Source organism: Phoxinus phoxinus (assembly GCF_949152265.1).
Source record: "Phoxinus phoxinus genome assembly, chromosome: 19".
Lineage (NCBI taxonomy): Eukaryota > Metazoa > Chordata > Actinopteri > Cypriniformes > Leuciscidae > Phoxinus > Phoxinus phoxinus.
The window spans coordinates 26,194,885-26,207,293 of record NC_136894.1 but is presented as its reverse complement, the minus strand read 5'-3'; the positions used below and the strand labels follow the sequence as shown (position 1 = coordinate 26,207,293).

Below are 12,409 nucleotides of genomic sequence, written 5' to 3'. Positions count from 1 at the left end.
ACCTTGACTATCTGATACACTGTGTGAGATATATCCTGTGGTGTACACAAGAGGTTTAGGTGAACCAATCTCATACTGCAGCTGTCAGGACGTAAAATGTCAGACCAGCATTTCCAAAGAGAGAAAAACCAAACCCTTTTCCGTTAAAGCCTGATGTAATTATCTGTATCATTAAGGAGTACTCAATATAAAATACACATGTTCAATTCTTACACACATGAAAGGATTCAGCCAACCAGAATCAGATATGTGCAGAGCAGATACGTGACTTTGTGGCCATCTGAAGCTTCAGATGTTAAAATGATTTATGGGTTCAATGTGTTTAATTAAGACGTCACCGAGGGTGCATGTGTGAGAAAACATGATTGTGATATACAATGATGTGTGAATCGGGGCACTGAAAAGTTCACAGGCACATACTCGAAGGAGAAAAGGGCACACACACACATGAACACAACACTTACACATGCACAACCCCGCTCTTTGAAGTGCATTTGAACTTGCTTCAAAAGAGCACAAAAACTTGAAGTGTCTTTTCCACATGTGTGTTGTGCAGACATTCACATACATCGAGTACATATGGTGTTGAGTAAAAATGCAGTTACAAATGGCCTTCTGTTTACTTTCACCAAGAAAAACAGACGACATCCCTCATGAAAGCAGCTTTCTGGCTATGTCATGGTCTACAAGCAGCATCAGGTTAACAGGTAAATACAACAAATGTGTATATGTTGTTTTGAATTGTCTGTTGGTCGCAAGTCAGTTCATTATCAACAGCTCAACAATAGGATGCCTGTGCAGCCTAGAGTCTGTCTGAATGGTGTTTGAGTTTTAAAGAACACGTGCAACCCCTTAGGTATGGATGCATTAAAAAAAAAAAAAAAAATTTAAGATCTGCAGAATAGATTTACTTGTATTAAAATGTGCTAAACTAAACTGAAAATACTGTTATTGGTAGATGAAAACATGACGAAATTAGCCAAATGTGTTCAGATATGACCAAATCCTTAATTAAAATTGATTCTAAACTTTTTTTTTTAAATGCAATTATATACTTACAAAAAAAGTACCATGGTAACATCACATGATGTGTTGATTGATGGACCTTATATAAATATGGTTTCAGTATCATGGTATATCCTAAAGTACAATGGTTGCCAGGGTGCTGCTAAGAAGTTGCTAGTGTATTCCGGTAGGTTGCTAGGATGTTGCTTACTGGCCAAACATCGCCGGTTAAACACCAAAATTGAGTACATTTGAGCAAAACCTTTAACTTAAGTATAATAATGAAGATGAACAATTCGTAGGTGAAAAATTAAAACATTTATTAGGGATGTACTATAAAAATTTTGGTACTCTAAAATAAGTACTAAACTCTAAATCCTCTAAATAACTCAATTACAAAAACAAAAGTCTCACTGTTAAAAGCTAGGTCTCAAGCACACAATTATAATGTTTTCATTACACTTTTATGTAGCCTATATGACAGACTTGCACAGTACATGTTGCACTGAACTATGTTCCTTATTTTAATTAATTCCAATCATATTTCAAGCTATTCAAAACCATCATAGTGAACAACTGAAGTGTTGCAGGCTGCAGCTGAACGAAATAATACATTTTTTATTGGCTTTAATATATATTGGCCAAATGAAATTTCGGCCGATACCGATATGGTAGCCGATATATCGTGCATCCCAAAATATTATAAATGATGGGCAATCAAATTTAGCAGAAGTCTGCAAAGATTATGTAAGAGAAACGGATTCTGTTTGGGCCTAAAAATGACCCTAAACATCACAATTATGTAAATAATAAAAACCAGGTCAAAAGAGAATGTGTGTGCCTGTCTGCTTTTGCGTTTGAGTTAACTAAGAGGATGTGTTTTGTGTCTTCCACATCTGCTGAACAGAGGCGAGTTCTCTCCGTTTCTCAGCAGTCTTCAGGCTCTCTGCTGTGACACTGAAGAACTTTCTGCTTCACATCTGAACCGTACACAGCTTTCTGTAGCCTTTATTCTTCCCCCTCCTTTTCTCTTCCATTCATATGTTCATATCTCTGAGAAATGAAAGAGTTCTCAGAAGTGGAGGACACAAACTAGTCCTGTAAGTGAACGTTGATGAGCGCTAAGTGGGCTTGATTATTCTAGGATGGTAAAGGCAGGTTCAGCAGGTTTGAGTGGGCATCCGCAGGTTGCCATGGCGACCGGTCCAAAGCGTTGAATAACACGAAGAGACAGACAAACAGGCAACTGGACAGATCGCAATTGACAGAAGAGGACGGAAAAAGGCAAAGGCGGAAAAATAATGTAAGGGAAGCAGGGGTGCCGCCAGGAATTTTGGGCCCCATGACAAAAAAAATACATTGGGCCCCCCCTGCACAGCTGTTGTCACCAGATCTCTAGGACATACCTGTCCCATCAGATGCTTTACATAACTCTAATCAAATGCTTGCAACTGTCTTGCTTCTTGTAGTTCAATACTAGTACTAGCACAATATTTACTGCTGGTGATTTGTAAATGCAAGTCTGCATACAGTATGCAATTCATTATTTGATGCAAGATTAAAAGCCACCATAAAAATGTCCTTAAAGCAATCCTTTACAGTCTCAATGTATTTTTATTGTAAAATTAATGATAGATTTAAAAAAACAAAATATATATTCACTTTTTAATCAAAATAAATGAACAACAAAGAATAAAAACATCCAATTTTTTAAACTTAACTGCATATGCCAACAACAAAATAAAGTTGACGTGTAAAACGGAATTTCCACATCATGGTTATTATAGTGCTACAAAACAGTGTGTGTGTGTGTGTGTGTGTGTAAGCTTCTAAAAATAAATTGAAATACACCAGTATTCCTGTAATTCTTTTGTCTTATGAATTTAATAAACAACTCGTCTCGTATTCTGTTCGAACACACCGCATCATCTACATCATGTGAGTGTAAATGCGCAAAAAACGTTTCCATTGCAGTTTTGCGAAATATTAATTTTTCAAAATTGCCTGAAAAAACACCTCATTTCAATTTGCGCAATTTGAAGGGTAATTGAAACACGTATGACGGTGTTTAGTTGCCAGAAACACCAGAAACCACAAAGTTGCATAGTAAAAGAAAATCTGGTTTTCAAAAAAACGAAAGAGAGAAAATAGAGAGAGGAAAGACAAAAGAAAGGGTGTCAATCTGTTAACGAATTACATGAATACTGGATTCTAAACCTCAAAGAAATGCCACAATCAAGACCTCGAAGCAGAAATGAGGAAGAAACACCCAGAAACTCCTCATATCTGCCGCTCACAGTATAAGAGTCTTTCCTTGCCATTGATGCTTGAATAACACGCCTACGTCTCCTTCCATTAATAATAATAATGTCTAGTGCGGTGGCTGGGATATATATAAACCTACCAACGTCCGTTGCCATGATTTTTTAAATGACTATTCGCGAGAGGAAAATTAAGTTTTAGTCGCATAACATCGGTTAATCGAAACGGCGTCATTTCGCAATACTTTTGTATCGATATTTAGAAAATAAATCGCAAAAGTTCTGCGCAAATCTGTAATAGAAACGCGGCTGATGAGTGCGCTAAGGCAGGACCAAACCATTTCATGCAGATACAGGGGGGTGGATGTTTACTTTTTGGTCAATGGGGATATTTAACTGTTATTGCCAAAATAAGTACAATCAAAGACATCATTAATTTTATTATTATTTGAAATATACTCAATGATGATGGTTTATATAGTGTATAATATAATAAAAAAAATTAATTACTTTTTACGTATTTGTTGGGGCCCCTGTCAGTCAGGGGCCCTTGGAATCGTCCTAACTTTTCCCCCCTATACGGCGCCCATGAAGGGAAGTAACGCTAACACAGAAAGACAAACAACGCAAGTGTTGAACACTAAGTCAGTTGACATAAGAACACATAAAATCATCAGAAACAAAGCAATCTAGACTTTGAGCTAGAAGCCATAGTTTACAGCTACAAAATGTTACTGCCTTGCCATCTACTACCTACATAGGCAGCATCCTAACTGAAATGGGCCTCATAAGTGAGTGATCTGACGTTCTCTTCATGTGAAGCAAATCTGTTAATGGTCACTTTGGCATACCACACAAATAACACTAAAATGAACAACAAGAGACTTGACTAACGTTCACAGTTGATGTCGATAATCTGAAGTTCCTAGTCTATCATGCTATTTTATGTTAGCATAACAGTCAGTCGATACATAAGAACAAAAACATGCAGGTGTTCATAGATTCTGGTGTTAACATTTTACTGTAAGCTAGTCCTCAGATATGCTCAAAATAAGGTCTACCAATAAGCACAAGAAATGACCACAATCTATTATGCAGTATATATCTGATATCTATTGGTGTAGAGTGTGTCTGCATGTTGCCAAGTAATCATGTTGCAACAAGTGATAAGGCCCATTCTCACCAAGGATAACAATAATGATAACTAAAGTTGTATTAATTGTTCTAATTCTAATTCTCATAGCTAAAGTGGTAAAAAAAACAGAGAAACAAAATAATTTCAATCATTTACAGTATTTTTTTTCCAGCTGATGAATGTCAAAAACATTGTCTTTCAATCCGAATCCACCCAACTTTAGTAAGCTTGAACTTTTAAAGCAGCAGGCGACATAATAAGCTTATAATATACAGAATATTGTCCATTGGTGTGGATGCTAATATAGTTATCGTTCTTGGTGAGAACAGGCCTCTACTCTAAATAATAAAAAATGTATAATCTACTGGTTTCCTGACCCCATCTTGGATGAAATTTTAAATGAGCTTGTTGCAGTGTCGTAACCAAGATTTTGGTCCAAAAAGATATCCTATCGTTTAGTTAACCGTTTAGAGCAGCCACTGCATCATTAGACTGAGTACAAGCACTGCACAATTGCAATTACGATGGATTTAAAAGGCAGATTTAGTCTTTACCTGAGCGCTCGGCTGAGCTTGTCATAATTCATCTGGGGCTTGCACTTGCGGGCGCCCCACAGTCGTGCCACCTCGTCCGGGTCTTTGATGACGAACTCGCCGTAATCCCCCTGCCAGGCGATGACATCATGGTACTCCTCCTTCCGCAGCAGCTCCAGGATGAAGTGCCACAGCTGGATCTGTCTGGAACCAGGACTCGACTCCGGCTTGTAGGCCCAGTCTGGGAAGGCAAACCCTAGAGGTCAGACACAAAAACACTTGAGTCTTGCCACTTCGACTCAATCTAGTCAATGTTCGGCGAGAGTAAGTTTCACCCCATCTAATCTCGATTAATAAGGGGGACGTATTACTTCTGCAGTCTGTTAAATGACATTAAGCCAAGGGAACAATGTGTTTCCAAGGCTGTAGGCCTTTATGCAGACTAAAGGCGGATTTATACTTCTGCGCCGGACCTACGCCGTAGCCTCTACACCGATTTATCCTCCTGCGTCGTTGTCCGCGCCGACATGTAATTACACATGCAGACCGCTAGTTGGCAGTGTCCACGGGCATATTGATGGTGCAACCCACAGTATCAAGGCAAAAGGAGGAAAAGCGACGCTACCGAAGATTTTTGTTTTACCTGAGGGAGGAGTTCTAGCAGACCAATCACAAGGGTTGCGGTCCGCGTAGAATTGACACGTTGTTACGTTATTGGAGAGGTGCACATCAGGCTACGCGTTCTACACAGCCTAAGGCATAGCTACAGTGTAGGTTCGACGCAGAAGTATAAATTAGCCTCAACTTTCCTGAATTTTAGTCTGGTAAAAGTTTGTATGAAATCCCTTTCTCTCAATCTCAGTCTGAATAAGTTGTCAGAATTCTATAGTGTCTAGTTAACAAGCGCTTCGAACAGAATCCTTGAGGCAGCAGTCAAAACAACACACACACACACACACACTACTTTTAGACTCAATACTTGCAGAAGAAAAAGAAAATAAGCATGAGGTTGCTGGAGGCGAGACAAAAACATGGCCGTGACTTTGAGGGTCTTATGTCTCATTACAGAAACTGTTTGTGCTTTGGGACGTTAACATGGACAGATGGTTACACAACATGCTAAGTGACAGACCTATTACAAATTCATGCACAACGCTGAGTCAACGTGACGGTATGAGACGGCGGAAAAGCTCTTTGAAACAAGCCTGTCAAACACATCGGAGAAACACCTGAGAGTTTGCCGTTGGCGTGCTTGGTCAAGTATGAAAAAGCAAACTCTGCACTGCAGACACAATCAGAATGAGGTGCAGTATTTCTGCTGACTCTAAATTAGACACGATTTCCTATTAGGAAAGAAAAAAACTAAACTAGAGACCACAACAATGAACCAAGATTATATCTCTTAGGCGCACCATGTCAGGTGGGAACGACTGAAAATAACAGCATAATTCCCACACTCGCACACAAAAGAGAAAGAGAGGGTCTTGGCGCACGACGTGTTGTTGTACTCAGTGGAATGCCCCTTTCAGATGGTTCAGAGCTTGGCTGCTTATAAAGCCTATCACAGTGTTAAGTAGCGAATGCAGAACAGCTCAGCAGTACCGCCACCGCCAACCGCACACATGTGCTGCAGGGACGCACGCTGCGCAGGGGGGCGGTAGGATGACTTGGACATCGTGGGCTGGTACTAACTGTCCGTGACAACTGCTAAACAGTCGGCAATGTGGCTTGACTCATGACTGAGATGTTTGGTTGAGAGATCTAGCAAATCGGAGATGTAAAACTGACTTGACCCACTGAAAAGAAGCAGATCAGTTAGACTAATTGATATTAGCGCATGGTTAACCCAGAGGTAATTAATACGGGCATATGGGCAACAAGTCAGTAATTATACAAATTTAAGTTTTACATGCTTCAAGTTCACAAAATGTGGTTCATGTATAAAGTAATTAAAACTTAACAGCTCAGTAGTGAGACTAATGTCGATTCATAAACTACTCTGGTGGATTCAGAAAGTTCATTCAGTCAAGAATTTGTCAAACCAGCTTATGAAAGTCACTTACTAATAAATCAGACAACACTTCTGATTTCAGCAATTAAGAGACATGAATCAGACGGCTCTGGTTGTGCTGTATGTTGCTGATTCACTAAAAATAATCAGTCATTAACTGATGAATCAAATCAACAGAAAGATGTGTTCTCACAATTTTGCTTCTCAACATTCAATCCAGACTGCAAATTCGCAACATAAGTAAAATATGATTCCTTTTTCTGGCTGTTGGAAGTTTCAGCAATACAGGACACCCTGGAAATAATACTGTTTACCAGTTGACAAAAAAAAAAAAAAAAAAAGGTAAAAACTCCCCACCAAATGAGCCTGTAATTTCAGCTCCTTACACAAAGAGGTTTGTAGGAATGAGACTTCAAAAAGTCTCCAGATCTTCAAGTTTAATGCATTTCCCACCATTCATTCCAATTTTACCAAGACATGTCACACTAAACAGATCATATATGATTAGTTGTGTGTTTGTGGGCTCAGACCTCCACCGAGCGAGTGGGCACACAGCAACACAAAGCTTCCCACAGTGGGTGCGCGTCAGCACTGACTCACGGCGTATGCGTGAGTGTATTTGTCATTCAGCTTTCACAAGAAGTGCGCCTTTTCCCTCCGCTCTCATACCTTTCTCTCTCTCTCTCTCGTGCGTTGGGTCCCTGGCTCCCATACCATCTCCTAGCAACAAGACACTTTAGTGCTATAAATACACGTATAGCACAGAGAATTTGTTTTTAACTCAATTAATCAATTAATGAAATCAAAATGCAAAAGCTATAGTAAAAATATCCAAAGTACATTTGATTCTAATACACGTAGGCAGATTAAAAGGACAGCTCACCTAAAAAAAAGAAAGAAAATTAATCTACTCAACTTCATATCTGGTTTAAAACGTGTATGACTTCCTTCATTGAACCATAGAGAATATTTCGAAAAATACCGTAGTGCCTTTTTGTCCATACAATGAAAGCCAGTGGGCTTCAATGTTGTTTTGTACGCCATTGACACTCTCTGTATGGACAACATCAGTTCTTCTAAATATCTTCTTTGCAGAAGAAAGTCATACAAGTTTGAAACAACCTTTGGGAGTGAGTAAATGATTTTTAAAACAGATTTTTTAAAAATTGGGTGAAGTATCCTCAAGTCAATTTGCTATTTATTCCTATGGCATTGATAGGTGGTTGGTTACTTTAAACTAAGTCTGCAATGTTTTTTGATTGTATAAAAAAAAAAAAAAAAACTAATTAAGCCACACAATTTGACTGTACCAGGACGAGTTACATGCCAAATTTTAATACACAAGCCCAGTTTTTTTTCCTGCTCTCTAACCAGCAACAGTAATAATAATGTTTGCCTTACAAAGAGTGAATGAGAAAGCCACTGGCAGCATGGTGATGATCAACAGGTTGACGTTCTTTAATAAGAAGTAGGGACATAAAACAAACCCCTGGCGCTGGCTAAACGGCAGACTCTGGGGAGGGCCGAGGAATGACTTTATAAGAAACCGCTTTGAGGTACTTTCAAACAAACCAGTGTGCCATAACACTCTTTTTTTCACTCAAGACCACAAGCCCACAAGACAACTTAGCGCGTGCACACAAACACGCTAAATCAGAGGGCAATAACAGCTAAAACAGGCACGTCCCCTGGTGTCAGTGGGTTCTGCTGGGACTGCTGTTTCTCTGACGGTTACTGTCACTAATGGGTATGGAGTCAGGAGACCGCCAGACAAAACCCTCGCTTGACAGGGCCCTGTACACACACTTAGAAAAACAATATGACATAAGCATTACATGATAGCACCTGTACAAACTGTACCGGCACGAAAAAACAAACTGGCTGACAAACATCTGACCGAACATTACACGCAGGGCAGGGGAAATTGGACACGAACATCCGCCTTGGTCTCGTTCTTTTGCCCTTTCTGTACGCAAAGTCTGTAAAAACACCACCTATTGCCGCCGTCTCTGTTTGCGATTAGTGCTCAGATGCAACAGCTCTTTTTATGGTGAGGCCGTGACGCAAGTACGAAAAAGAAAACAAAAAAGTCGTCCTCTGCATCTCGGGTCTGTATTTAAAGACTCAGAAATGTTTAGGGCCCCCGCGCTCATTCGTTCCGTTTCTCTCCATCTCTCCCCCACTTCCCTCCCTTCCTCCTATTCTTTGTGGGCTCTATATTTAGGCAGAGGAAAAGGTCGTTCTCCATCTACTAATGATGGTGGCGACAGGGAAAAAAATGGCACGAGTGTGTGCCAGCTTGAATGTGTGCAGTATGAGTAATACAAAAGAACCACGAGCAGCTCTGCTGCCTAAATGCTTGTCTTACAATCGACAGTGTCACTCTGCCTTGCACAGTGCTGAAAAATACTGACTGCTGAATGATGCGCGGCACTTCGCGTCCATCTGCACGTTCAACAGTTGTTCACATTGATCCAAGCTGCGTAGAATGAGTAGGCTAAGTGTTGTTTTGCACTAATGAGAACGCCCCGGATGGAAAATACAACAGAACCCTGCAAACTGCATGTTTATGTGTCTCACATTCTCTCGAGGCAAAATAGATCTCACCTTCTTGTTTGCGTTAAGACGACTCATCTGGGTGATACCTGGAGGCTACTCTGTTTAGATGCACATAATCAGGGATTCACAGTCATAACGATGCAGTTCTATCAGTTTTTTTTTTTAATAAAACTTGAGCATTTAGAGTAAAAAAAACCTAACAGGGCTGATTACAATAAACAACTTTAATGTTCATTGGTGTTGATCGACAGGACTGCCCAATGGCCTGTGGCCAGCATAACGATGCCAGAGTTGACAGAACGGTCACTGTTCCCATCGGGCCAAGTCACGAAAGTTTATCATTTGTTTTTAAGCCCTGCTAATTTAAATATTCAAGCGCAATACGCCGCAAAAGAGAACTTAATTCAGTACTCGAGCGCTGTGTGAAAAGATGTGTGTCCATAACACGCACGCACACGCCCAGAAACCAAGCCGCATCTCAGACAACACGCGAATACTGCATGGAGTTCTCTTTCAAGTCTTTTTGCGCTTGAACGGACAAATTCACACAAAATTGTTCAAATCTCGTCTTGGCGAGTTTCCTAGTTGGCTTAAGTGAACACAAACAGTTAGATAAATCCCGTGTTAGTATCGGTATAGCCTACTAGATCTCTGCATTAGGTCTTAAAGTGACCTCAACGGACCTCACGGCTCTCTTTTAAATCGTAAAACGAAAGTTAAAAGCGCACGGTGCGTGTTCGTTTATGGAATGAATTGAATACACTCGCTTTGCTTTGGATCGCCTGTGACTACATGTACCGCTACACCCCAACTATGCTGTGTTATTTTACATTTGATTACTTTATTCAATTTCTGTACCTGAAACCTACTGTTAAACCTAACTGAAAAACAAAGTTTATTTTTGCATTTTGGTCTATTATATTTAGTTGTGCTATTGTCTGTGCTTTAATTATTTGTATTTGTATTATTTTTTGTACTTATTTTATTACTTAAAATAACTTTCAATAACAACTAACAACTTGACTTGTCTTTAATAAAGTTTTAAATTTATCAGTTGCAGTTTTTGTTTAGTTTTTGCAGTTGTATCGAAATTTGAATAGATAGTCAAATTGTTGTATTGTTGGTGTCATAACCTTATTTACTCACAATACAAGGTTACATGGCTCAAAAACAAAACTATTTTCTTTTACTTATTACTTATTTGTGACCGGACCAGTAGTAAAAATCTTTAGCATTGAGCTCTGTATTGTTCTCATTCTTGGTGTGAACGGACTTTACACAGGAAAAATGTGATCACACTAAGCAGAAAAAGGTGATCTGTGGACAACAGACAGAGAAAGGGAAGTATATGGAGCGAGCGAGTTAACCAGAAAGAGAGAACAAACACTCAGGTTGAGAAGAGAGGATCAAAGCATTGGCCAGTCATCTGTAGATGTGCAGTGCTAGCCTGCAGCCCTCACATGATCGCCGCCATGCACTCTTACATAAGCTGTGTGTGTATTTGTCTGCACACAACACAGTCATGCCTTCTCTTGCTAACCCTGATGGTAAAGGTTCAGGGTTGTTGCCCCTAACAGGCAGCAGACAGGCACGTAAATCCCAATGCTTCATCTCTTTCACCTCCAAACCAAAAACCTTTCGGCTCCATTTGAGCTGGCGGCGCAGTGCTAACTGGAGAAGGTGTGCTGATACTCTGCTGGTTAATCTCTAGTTACCTAGTGAAGGGTCAGGCCAACAGTGTGAGTTTCTTGGGGACATTGACGAGATGCAGAGAGAGGCAGAGTAACTGTCAGAAAGTGGATGAATGATACATAAATTCAGCAAACCAATGGAATTAGCTTACACCAATCGTCTTCAATAAGTCATATTGAAATTAACTAGGCATTCAGTTGTTCAGTTCATTGCTACAACTAGTTTAGGCGCTTCTAAATTCATTTATTGATTTTCCGTTGATGCTAATAAAGGGCCGCCGCCACAGCGCAAAGGTTTACAGTTGCACAAATGGACACTAGTTTAACATGTAATGAAGTAGGCTGGCTTATACACTAACATTAAAATCTATTTGTTACTGTAAACACTTTTGATTGCAACAATTCACCAAATATCACATTAATATCACTGCACAGGTTCAGTAAATGAGCATGCTCAACAGCATTCAAAAAAACTGAACCGGTGTGGTAGCAAGGTAAACACTGCGGCAGCTTTAATTTAGGATGTGTTTGTTGACATGCAGCACAACTAGCTCATTTGACTGAACAATAATACGTTCCTGTGTGCTGCGAGTGGCAGGCATTGTTATCACTTTAACTGTAAATAAATCAAGGTTGATTGATCACAGCCAGCTATTTCCATCAGGGCCACCGCTGAAGTTCACAGACGCATGGCGACATGCAAACGTAATTGAAAAGCGGTGACAGAAATGCAATGAGCAACGGGTTTACACAACTCTACAATAAAAGAGTTAATTCAGAGTTGATAGTGAAATGTGACAGACACAAACTAAATTGTCAATATTAGAATAGCATTTTAAATAAATAAACAAACAAAACATTAAAATGAAACTTTTTTTTAAAATTATTATTATAATTTTGTTTTTTTTACATTAAGTGGGTATTAAAAGGTTTCTAAAAAAAGTGACAACAGTAATCTTTTTTGCACTTGAATGGACAAATAAATATCAAAATATCCTCGTAAAGAGTCTAAAATCAGCCAAAAATTCCTGCTGCTGTCTCTATATTTATCAAACAACAAAAGACAAAGAAAATTAATTTGCTGTTCTTGACCGAATGATTATATAATAGGGCTGGTACACAAACATGACGGTTCGGTATGTACCTCGGTACTGAAGTTTAAAGGGGTCATGACATGGTTTTTTTTATTTTATTATTATGTTCCCTTAGGTGCA

General features: G+C 39.4%; 1 protein-coding gene across 3 annotated transcripts in view; it reads right to left on the bottom strand.

Moving 5' to 3' along the window:
• Window positions 1-12,409, bottom strand: part of erf (Ets2 repressor factor) — a 32,093-nt gene that overhangs the window by 5,068 nt on the left and 14,616 nt on the right. For 2 of the 3 annotated variants that reach the window (XM_079589778.1, XM_079589779.1), the window contains one exon: window positions 4,956-5,190. In XM_079589778.1, the coding sequence (XP_079445904.1) occupies window positions 4,956-5,190 (235 nt within the window). The remainder of the gene's footprint in view (window positions 1-4,955; window positions 5,191-12,409) is intronic. The other variant, XM_079589780.1, reaches the window with a different exon arrangement.